The sequence below is a fragment of the Aotus nancymaae genome, unplaced genomic scaffold, assembly GCF_030222135.1.
Source record: "Aotus nancymaae isolate 86718 unplaced genomic scaffold, 86718_ANA_hifiasm-v0.15.2.pri h1tg000059l, whole genome shotgun sequence".
Classification (NCBI taxonomy): domain Eukaryota; kingdom Metazoa; phylum Chordata; class Mammalia; order Primates; family Aotidae; genus Aotus; species Aotus nancymaae.
The window spans coordinates 12,245,776-12,256,741 of NW_026988473.1; the positions used below are offsets into that span (position 1 = coordinate 12,245,776).

Here is a 10,966-nt window from a genome sequence, read left to right on the forward strand (position 1 = left end):
TGGCCCCACAACCCTCGCTATCCCCAGCACTCGGTGCATGTGGGTGCCAAGGCCCGCAGAGATACAAGGGCGCCAGGGGCCGCCTGCAAAGTCTGTGCTGTCGGAGGTGGCCCTGACGCGCAGTCCTGAATTTGGTCCTCCGGGATCCCCACGCTCCATTCCCAGAATCCCTCTCGCCTAGAAGTCTTTATTCAAAGGAGTTGGGCCAGGGCGTCCAAGCGTGCGGGGCACCCCGCTGTGCAGGGCTCTCCCTGAAGCCCTGTTTTCTCCGCCAGCACCGATTCCCTTGCTTCTGGACAGGGAGGTGAAGCACTCAGCTGCTGGCCCACCTGCGCTTCTTTGCTCAGCCTTTGGACTCAACCTTGGACACTGAGAGGAAGCAAAGCAGGCTGGACAGAGGACAAGCACAGGGAGGACAACAGGAGCAAAGTACTGCAAAGCTATTCCAGGTTGGGTCTCGGGGCAAGGCCGGGCGCTCGTGGATGGGAAGCTTCCCCAGGGCCGTTGCAACAGCTGCCATCTTCCATTGCTATCCTCCATCCCCATCTCTCTTACTGGGATGGGGATTGATTGAGCCTGCCTTCTCTTTTTCATCCACATCTGTCTTACTGGAATTGAGCCTGTGTATGTGTGTGTGAGAGAGAGAGAGAGAGAGACGGAGTCTCAGGCTGGAATGCAGTGGTTCTATCTCGGCTCACTGCAATCTCCGCCTTCCGGGTTCAAGAGATTCTCCTGCCTCAGCCTTCTGAGTAGCTGAGATTACAGGCACTTGCCACCATGTCTAGCTGATTTTTGTGTTTTTGTAGAGACGGGGTTTCACCACGTTGGCCAGGATGGTCTCAAACTCCTAACCTCAGGTTATCCGTCCGCCTCGACCTCCCAAAGTGCTGGGATTACAGGTGTGAGCCACCACGCCAAGCCGGAGGCTGTTTTCTCTTAATTTACCTTTTCACTCTTCTTTCCTGATAGTTTTGACGTGAATTGTTTGGACCCTCAGTGCCACCTGATAGAAAACGGCATTCCAGGAAAGGAACACGGCTGTGCAGTGAGTGTGGGGGTTTCCGTGCTAAAAAGCTGGACATAAGCCTTAAGTCAGAATACTGTTTGTTTCGGAAGGGGTAAAATGCTTAACTCTCCTTGCTCCATCGTTAGCCTAGTAATTAACTATACAAACCTAAAGGCCAAATTCTTTGCCCACTGCGAGGGTCAGTCAGGCTCGCTTTGGTGAAGTACACCCAGCCATGGTTCTGTGAGAGACCTTCTGGCAGAGTCAGAGACTTCTCTTCTTTATTGTGCACCCTCTGCTGGTGTGATAGAGTGAGCTCAGAAAAAAGAAGAAAGTGCATACGACTTACTAGACATGATTTTATACCCACAATTGTTTCCTTAAAAGTGTTAAATTGAAGATTATACCCATGAAGCTGGGATGTGGTGCTCAGAAAGAATACAAGTAGTCAGCATTGTAGCACTTGAGTCTCAGTGGTAATGGAAATGAGGAAGGCTGAAGGATAATAATAGCTATACCATTTAGGACATGGTAGTTATTTTGTGCCAGGCACTTAACTATGCTAAGCAATTTTACCTTCATTGACTCATTTAATGTTTAAACAACCCTACAAGGTAAGTAGTATGATTCCCATTTCATGGATAGGAAAGTGAGACTCAAGAGAAATTAGGTCACCTGTGTGAGATTATACAGCCAGGCTAATAAATAGAGCCAAGACCCAAGCCTAGGCTTATCTCTGAGCTCCCACATGTAACCACTATGATAATCAATTTTCTTTCTTGAGATATCCTTGGCACAATTTCTGGGCTGGTTTCCTCAACTATATTATAATAGATACATTATCTCTTACTTTCAAATTTCCCCTGCCATTTAAAAGACAAAAAACAAATTAGATATAACCGTGCCTCTGAAATGTATTATCTCACCTACAGGAGTCTGATTTGCGAAAACCTAGAAAGTTTGTTGAGTCTGCCAACATGTGCTCTCCTGCCAGTACCAAAATCCTATACAGGAACCCCCAGTTCCTCAGGTTAGCTTTTCTGCAGCTTCATAACCAGCAGCAGAGTGGTGTGTTCTGTGATGTCCTTCTGCAGGCAGAAGGTAAGAGACTGGTGGGAATTCAACTGAAAACTCACCATAGACTAAGATAAAATGAGTTCGGGGCCAGAGGGTAAAGGACAAAATCAGCAAAATGTTACTGCCTTTGACCACTGTAAATTATTTGGTAAAGGGCTGTTTGTTTCTAGGACAATTACTACGGTTTTCAAGAGTGAAATTGTGACTGTTCTTCTTTCTCTTAAATAATGAATCTAATTGTAAAGTTTTATAAGCAGATAAGATCTATATAACATTGATAATATTCTAATGGAATGGTTGCGAAGATTAACATGTTATCAAGTACTTAGAACAGTACTTTTAATACACTTACCACAATATGTGTTAGATGATACTATTCTGTTTTTTTTGTTTGTTTGTTTTTTTTTTGAGAGTCTTACTCTCTTGCCCAGGCAGGAGTGCGGGGCACAGTCACAGCTCCCTACAACCTCTGCCTCCCAGGTTCAAGTGATTCTCATGCCTTAGCCTCCTGAGTAGCTAGATTACAGGCATGTACCACTATGCCCAGCTAATTTTTGTATTTTTAGTAGAGATGAGGTTTTGCCACAATAGTCAGGCTGGTCTCAAACTCCTGGCCTCAAGTGATCCACCTGCTTCAGCTTCCCAAAGTGCTGGGATTACAGGCATGAGCTACCACATCCGGCCTCATTTTCCCATTTTCTTGCCAAGCTATTAATTTTTTAAATCTTCAGATTGATGACTATTATTGTTTGATGCTGGAACTAAAAATGTATAGCTTATTTCCACCCCTTTGCTTCACACTGGAAATGTTAATTCAGCATGAAGTAGACCCTAATATATAATGTACAAGGCCCTAGATTAGGAGTTTACTAAGTAGATCCTGATATATAATGTACAAGGCCCAAGACTCGGAGACAGTTACTTAGTAACTGTCAAATGGGCAGGTAACTTTATCTCTCTGGGGCTCAATTTCTTCACTTATAAAAAAGGATTATGATCACCAGTATTGTATAGCACTCTACAGTTTGTGGAGTACATATAATATACTGTCTTATTTGATTTTAACAGCCTTGTAAGAAAAGTCATAGCTATAACTCAATCAAGACAGTTGCAGGTGGTCAAAAAAAAAAAAGAAAAAGAAAAAAAGAAGAAAAGTCATAGCTATATGGTTCCAGTTTCTACAGATAAGTGAGTTGAGGACTACAGTTAAGTGACTTGCCTGTTGCTTCTCTTATTAAGTGCAGAGCTGAGATTGACTATTTAATTCCAAATAAATTTTAAAAAGTATCAAATGCCTGTTGTATGCTAAACACTGTGCTAGGGTGGTCATATAAAAGTTCCTCTTCTTAAGGAAATCTTATAAGGGGGAGACAGACATTCAAGTATCCAGTGCATTCAAGTAACTGTGTGATATATTAAAAATATAACTGCGGGGGGGGCAAAAAACAAATAAAAAATATATAATTGGGTAAGTATAGGCAGACTTAGGAGTCAAAAAGAGGAACATCCTTCACAGACTTGAGAAGACTGGAGGACAAGGGTTAGGGAAGTTTTCTTGGAATAACTCTTAGGTGAGATCTGAAGGACAAACAAGTGGGAGGAAGCAAGGAAAGATTTTTCCTGGCAGAGAGCAGCATGTACACAGGTTCAGAGATGTGACCAGGGGTTTGTTCATTATTACTAGAGCACAGACTATAAGAGGTGTGTTGAACAGAGAGGAATAGAGAAATTAGTAAACACGTTAGGTCTGATGTGTCATGCAAAGGAAGTAGGTATTTTTTTCAGGACACTGGGAAACATATTGAACAGTTTTATGCAGGAGGTTATGATCTGATACCTCCTTTAGAAACAACATTCAGCCATTATTGGTTCCTGCACCTAGATAGGCAGGTATTTTGTAATCCAGGAGAGAAGGGATGGTGGCCTGAACTGAGGCACTGAGAAGAGAAAAATATGAGCTAATAAAGAGAATTTACAGAAGTTGGTGAAGTGGTTAAGGGCATAGACTCTGTAGCCAGACTCTCTGGCTCAAATTCTCTTTTCTTTTTAGAGACAAGGTCTCACTATGTTTCCCATGTTAGTCCTGAACTCCTGCGTTCAAGTGATCCTCCTGCCTCAGCCTCCCAAAGTGCTAGCATTACAGGTGTGAGCCATTGCACCCGGCCTTGAATTCAAATTTTGTCCCGGCTGTTTTGCAATCGTAGGCATGTTTCTTAACTGTGCTGCAGTTGACTCATGTATAACAACAGTAGCTACTTTACAGGTTTACAGTGAAGATTAAATAAATATTGGTAAAACAATTAGAACAATGCTTGATGACACATAAGGGCTCAACAAATATTAGCTTTAAAAAATACCTGATATTTAATTAGAAGCTGGGCACAGTTGCTCATGCATATAATCTCAGCACTTTGGGAAGCCAAGGCAGGAGGATCACTTGAGGCAAGTTCAAGACCAGCCTAGGCAATGTAGTGAGACCTTGTCTCTAAAAAATAAAAATACCCAGGCGCAGTTGCAATCCCAGCACTTTGCGGGGGGGCCAAGGCAGGCAGATTGCTTTTAGCCTAGAGTTTGAGACTAGCCTGGGCAATATGGCAAAACCCTGTCTCTACTAAAAATATAAACAGCCAGCTGTGGTGGTATATGCCTGTAGTCACAGCTACTCAGGAGGCTGAGGTAGGATAATCACCTGAGCCAGGAGGTTGAGATTGTAGTGAGCTGTGATTTTGTCTCTATGCTCCAGCCTGGCTGACAGCGATACCCTTTCTAAAAAAAAAAAAAAAAAAAAAAAAACCCTAATATTTAATTAGATGTGATGGTTAAGGGACGGAAATTAAAAATGACTTACGGTGAAAACTGGGTGAATATGATGCCTTACTTTGAAGTAGAAAATGGAAGAGGTTTTTTGGGGTGGGGAATAAGTTCATTTTCTGGAAAAGTTCCATTGAAGGTGCTTGGGAGGCAAATATGTAGACACGCCAGCTGTGGTATGTTTACTCCCTCAGGAAAGAGATCTAGGCAGAGGTATGGATCTGGGAATCATCAGCAAGCATTGTGTAATTAAAGCCATGGGAAAAATGAAGTGAGATTGCCTGGGAAGTGCCCATAAAATGAGATATTTAATGGGCACTGGCTCTTAACCCTGGTAGAGGTTCTAGCTCAGAACCCAGACCACTGCCTACCAGCTCAGCAGATAATTGAACCCTGATTGTCTACCTCCAAAGCGCTGTGAGACCACAAGTTGCCTCTGTAAGTTTTTGAACTCTTGTGTGAGTCAATAAAATTAAATTCAGCAAGAAGGATGATACTCTGTGTCAGGCACTGAATATATCTCAATGAGAAAGACAGACATGGCCGCTGTCCTCACCGAGTTACAGCCTAGTGAAGGAGAGGGATAATTCCAATACAGATAGGTAAGAGCCATGATAGCTACTGAGTACCTCTGCCCAGGAGCACCTAACTCAGACTTGTGGTGGGGTGGAGGAAGACCTTTTTTTTTTTTTTTTTTTTTTTTGAGACAGGGTCTCACTGTGTTGCCCAGGCTAGTCTCACATACAGTGCTGGACTCAACAATCCTCCTGCCTCAGCCTCCCTAGCAGCTGGGATTACAAGCACGTGGCACTGCACTCAGCCCCAGGGGAAGGCTTTCTGAAGGAAACAAGTTAGCTAGGCAAAAGGTAATGGCAGAAGGTTCCAGACAGGCAGAAGAATAAATTTTTTCTTTTACTTGAAGTCCCATGGAAGGAAAATAAGAGAAGGGACAGTACATTTTAGTAATGTCTATGCTTAGCCCATGAACATGCCAGTCTACATTAGATAACAAAAATACTTGGGTTTCCCTTCAGGTGAGGCAGTTCCAGCTCACTGCTGCATCCTGTCGGCTTGTAGCCCCTTCTTCACAGAGCGCCTGAAGCGGGAGAGGCCAGCTCAGGATCAGAAGGTGGTGCTGGAGCTGGGTGGCCTGAAGATCAGGACACTTAGGAAGCTGGTGGACTTCCTGTATACCTCAAAAATGGAAGTATCTCAAGAAGAAGCCCAGGATGTGCTATCTGCTGCCCGTCAGCTCCGTGTGTCTGAGCTGGAATCCCTTCAGCTAGAGGGTGGAAAGTTAGTGAAGGCCCCACAGGGCCGAAGACTCAACCGAGAGTGCTTACAACCAACAAGTGCTGCACCCATCTCAGCCAGAGTGGTGACACCCAGCCACCACCCTCACACCGCACTGCCTGCTACTCACACTCTTTGTCCTCTTGGGGCAGTAAGATTGAAGTCTTTGGGGAAGGAAGAGGAGCCCCAGGAGAACAACCGACAGAATTCAGACAATTTGTCTGGCACTCTTTTGCTCAAGAGGAAGGCCAGAGCCTGCCCAGCTCCGCAAGAAGAAAGCTCTTCACCATCAAGCCACAGTCAAGGGCCTAGAGAGAGCAAAAATGACATTGCCCTTAATCCTACAGTGCTCTCCCCACCCAGCTTGTACCCCTCTGTGGACAAACACCTGTTGCCCAGAAAGATCAGGCTAAGTCGCTCAAAGCCATCGCCTGATATCTGTACATCAAAGCCTTCCAGCATTTTAAGTGGATCTAGCTCAGTGCCTGCAACCCCTGGCCGGCGTCTTTGGCGGCAGAGGAGTATAAGTAAAGAAGCACCAGAGAACAAGCCAAAACCAGAGACAGCTAGTCCTCTAAAGAGCATCCCAAGCCCATCTGGTCTTGGAAAGACAGGTGGGAGCAAGAAGCATAGCCCTGATGTCAGGGCACCTAATTCAGAGTCTGCAGAGGAAGGGCAGGTTGGGAAAGTTAAACTTAGGAAGATTGTCAATGGGACTTGCTGGGAAGTGGTGCAAGAGCCTCCCCTCAAAAACTCTCAAAATAGTCCCCAGATCCCAGATCCCAGAGGAGACTTCCAAGAGCCTTCAGGAACTCAGCCATCCTCTGGTAATCAGCAGGAAATATCATCTACTAGAACAGAACTGTGTCAGGACTCCCCCATATGCTCTAGGATACAAGACATTCTGGTCTCTGCTAGTGAGTCCCCAGACCACCCAGTGGTGAAGTCAGTGTTTGGGTCCAGTCCAGAACTGGTAAAGAAGGAACCTATGTTGGCTATTGACTGCAGAGAGCCCTATGCATTTGACACAGGCCTGCTGGAGCAGCCCTGTGAGGCTGAGGAATACCGAATCACAAGTGCTGCTGCCACCAGTGAGCTGGAGGAGATCCTGGACTTCATGCTCTGTGGCTCAGACATTGAACCACCTGGAGAGTCTCTGGAGAGTCCCAGGGCTGAGGGCTGCAGAACCCCTACCTACCATCTGACAGAAACAGGAAAGAACTGGATTGAAGGGGAAGAATGGTGTTTACCAGACATGGAACTCTGGTCCAAGGAGCTCACAGAATTGGAAAAGGAACCTACTGGTGAGAACAAAGAGCCAACCGAGCTCCTTAGCCCCCTTGTCATGCCCTCTGAGGTGAGTGGAGAGGTGCTTTTGGTAGGAACCCCTTGGACACCAGACCTTGAAATTACTAGCTCTCAGCCACTGGATGGTCAGGAAGACAAACTTAACCATGTCAGCTCCCTTGACCCTCCCCAGAGGTCTTACGGGGACCTCTCACCTCCCTGCTCAAACTGGGTGGAGACTGGACTGGAAGTCTCCCTGACTACAGATGAGTTACTGTACCCTTCTCCCAAGGCAGGCAAAGAGGTATCCGGTCACTCTAAACTACTAGGCTCACTTCCTGCCAGCTCTGAAGAGGAAGAGATTGATGTGGTGGACTGGACAGCAGAGGGGAAGCTGGTACCCACTAGTGTTCCCTCTGTATGGCCTGACCCTTCCTCAGAGTCAGAAACAGAGGTAGATATACTAACATAGTGGAGGGGGGAGGGGGCAGGGGGCAGGTTAGGGGCCCTGGGAGGGTAAGAAGGGTTAGCTAGCAAAACACTTACTGGTAGAGAAGCTGGCACATGCCTTGTTCTCTTGGCATAAAAGGCAGATGTACCCCTGGCTCTTTGTAGGTCCCTTCCTCCCCTCCCTAAGCCTGGTGAGCCAGGGAGAAGCCAAGGGCACAGTAGATAGAAAACTATGAATTTGAACCTTGTTATTTCTTTGTAATGTTTTCCAGTTAGTGACAACTGAAACTGTGTGCTCCCCAATTCCAGTAGGTCATAGGTAAAAGCCAAGGCCAGGTCTCTCAGGTCATAAGGCATCTAGTCAATTTAGGAAAAGCCGAGAAAGAACACCCTCTGTGGTGGGGTACTGTGTAAGAAAATGTTCCAGAGGAAGGTGTGAAGCAGTGTTGGGTGGAATACTAAGTGGGTGAGAGTGATGGATACTGTCCAGCACCTAATATGGGGTTTATTCACTGCCAGTATTGAGAAGTCTAGCTAAAACCTCTGCAGGGGCCAAGAAGATGTACTTCATCATTACTTCCAAAAAGTAAGTTGAAAAAAATATAGTTGCTTTTTAAAAAAATAAATTGCTTCCATAATTTTTACAAGTATTTCTCATGTTTTACTAGAGACCCTAAAAGTTCCAGGTCAGGCCAGGTGCGGTGGCTCATGCCTGTAACCCCAGCACTTTGGGAGGTCAACGCAAGTGTATCACTTGAGGTCAGTTTAGACCAGTCTGGCCAACATGGTGAAACTCCACTTCTACTAAAAATACAAAAAAAAATTAGCCAGGTGTGGTGGTATGCACCTATAATCCCAGCTAATCAGGAGACTGAGGCAGGAGAATCGCTTAAATGTGAGAGGCAGAGGTTACAGTGAGCCAAGAATGCACCATTACCCTCCAGCCTGGGTGACGAAGTGAGACTCTGGCCCTTAAAAAAATTTTTTTTAAAAAAGTTCCCAGTCACATGGCTATTCTGGGCTGTGAAAAACACAGGGACTACCAACACCACAAGGCTGGCTTTGTCCATCCCTTAACATAAGATTAAATTTTACTCTATTACTCAAATACTTTATTTCAACTTTTATTAAACCAAATCCAGTAACTTTAGCAATGCCTTACTAGAGGGTTGTCTCACAACTGAACCTTCATTTCTGGCGGGGAAGAAACCATGGCTTCAGGCACATGACTGAAGTTTGGCCATGTTCCATCATTAATGTTCCAACATCACCAGGGACACAAAGCTGCAAAAACGAGAAAGGAAATAAGGTTAGAGAAAGGATCCAGGCAATCTTATGTTCCCTAACCCTTGAACTCACAAACCCTGGAGCTCAAGGACTGCATCCTTCCTCCCAATCTCACTCAACAAGTGCAGAACAACATGCCAAAGCACTGTATGAGGCGCTAGAACAAAGACAAGACCAAAATATTTGTAACCTAGTGTGATGGAATAGTAGTGCAGTGTTAACACATGGGGCAGTAACAGAACACTCTAGCAGGAAACAGTGGAGGGATAAGCATAAATGAAGTAACATGAATAAAACTCCAAATGGAAAACTTGTCCATACCCCCTGGGCAACAGTCAACTACATCTTCCAAAGGACATAACGTTGCACTGAGGGCACAATAGATAGAAAACAGTATTTGCCGATCACAGTGGCTCGCGCCTGTAATCCCAGCACTTTGGGGGGGCCGAGGTGGACGGATCACGAGGTCAGGAGTTCGAGACCAGCCTGACCAACGTGAAACCCCATCTCTACTAAAATACAAAACTTTGCCGGGTGTGGTGGTGCGCGCCTGTAATCTCGGCTACTCAGGAGGCTGAGACAGGAGAATCGCTTGAACACAGGAGGCAGAGTTTGTGGTGAGCCAAGATCACACCACTGCACTCCAGCCTGGGGGACAGAGCAAGACTATTCCGTCTCAAAAAAAAAAAATATATATATATATATATATATTTTTTTTTTTTTTCAAATAGACAGGGTCTCCCTATGTTGGTCATCCACTCCCGCATCGACCTCCCAGAGTGTTGGGACTGCAGGCGAGAGCTACCCACGCCAGGTGGGTACTTTTAGCCACACCAAGATCAATCCCTTCTCTTCCTCAACAACGGCCGCCCCGCCCCCGCTTCCCATTTCAAACCTCAGCATGAGGACTTCTACCCAAATCTCACTACGACAGGTACTTCTTCAACTCTTCCACCACCTCTTGAGGCTCAGGGAATTTGAGTTTGCGCGGGGGCCCCTTCTTAATCCCAGTCCAGAGCTCCGCACCTGCGAAAGGACAGCATGAAGCGAAATCCTACTACTTCGGAACCCACGAGCACGTCTCTGAAGTCGAGATTGCCGCGGTTTCAGAAAATAGCGCTTCCTCTCTTCGGAACCCACGCCCCACTCCCCAACACCCGGGTCCCCACTCACTGCTGCCGTCCGGGCGCAGCAGCGTCACCTCGAAGCTGCCCCTCCGGGGCTTGGCTGGATTCATCTTTACTGGAAGTTCTGGGGCCTCCAGGCGCAGCGCCTGGCTCAGGGCCGCGGCGTTGCGTCCATAAACGCGTCAGCTAGTGCTAGGGAGAGACTGGGAGGTTAGAAACCGCCCCTGGCCCGCGGCGCTACCGTCCCCTCTCCCCCGTTACTCTCCAGGCCCCTCACCAATGCTCAATAACAATGGTCGCCTCCTCCACTCCCTCCCCGCCGTTCGCCAGCTTCTCCCGCTTCTCGGTCGTGGCGACCACCGCGGCCTCAGCCTTCCGCTTCCTCCCGCGGGGAGCCATGGCGCCTAGGGCCCGGCTGAGAACGCAGCGGACCTGGTGGACAGGTGGCGAAGACGAGACCACTGAGCGGGAACCAGGCAGTGAAGACCCCCGCTCCGCAGCGCAGCCCGGAAGCTCAGCTCCTACAGCGGAAACTTCTCCCCAAGGAGCGGAAAGCGTGGCCCGCAGCGCCCACGTGGCCTGGAGGCGGACCTTAGGGCAGAACCACTTTGCACCCAGGGAACGGGGA

The 10,966-nt window shown here is 46.9% G+C and overlaps 2 protein-coding genes across 2 annotated transcripts; one reads left to right on the forward strand and one right to left on the reverse strand.

Annotated features, from left to right (window-relative positions):
* Positions 1 to 1,342: 1,342 nt before the first annotated feature.
* Positions 1,343 to 8,560, forward strand: BTBD18 (BTB domain containing 18). Its single transcript, XM_012476438.2, has 3 exons — positions 1,343 to 1,620; positions 1,939 to 2,107; positions 5,929 to 8,560. The coding sequence occupies exons 1-3, from the start codon at positions 1,600 to 1,602 to the stop codon at positions 7,944 to 7,946; spliced, it is 2,208 nt and encodes a 735-aa protein (XP_012331861.2). The 5' UTR covers positions 1,343 to 1,599; the 3' UTR covers positions 7,947 to 8,560.
* A 472-nt stretch (positions 8,561 to 9,032) lies between these two features.
* On the reverse strand, positions 9,033 to 10,888 carry SELENOH (selenoprotein H). Its single transcript, XM_012476439.3, has 4 exons — positions 10,616 to 10,888; positions 10,385 to 10,530; positions 10,107 to 10,237; positions 9,033 to 9,208 (listed from the first exon to the last, which is right to left on the reverse strand). Exons 1-3 carry the CDS (start codon positions 10,735 to 10,737, stop codon positions 10,137 to 10,139), a joined length of 369 nt encoding a protein of 122 aa, XP_012331862.1. The 5' UTR covers positions 10,738 to 10,888; the 3' UTR covers positions 9,033 to 9,208; positions 10,107 to 10,136.
* Between the last annotated feature and the right edge of the window lie 78 nt (positions 10,889 to 10,966).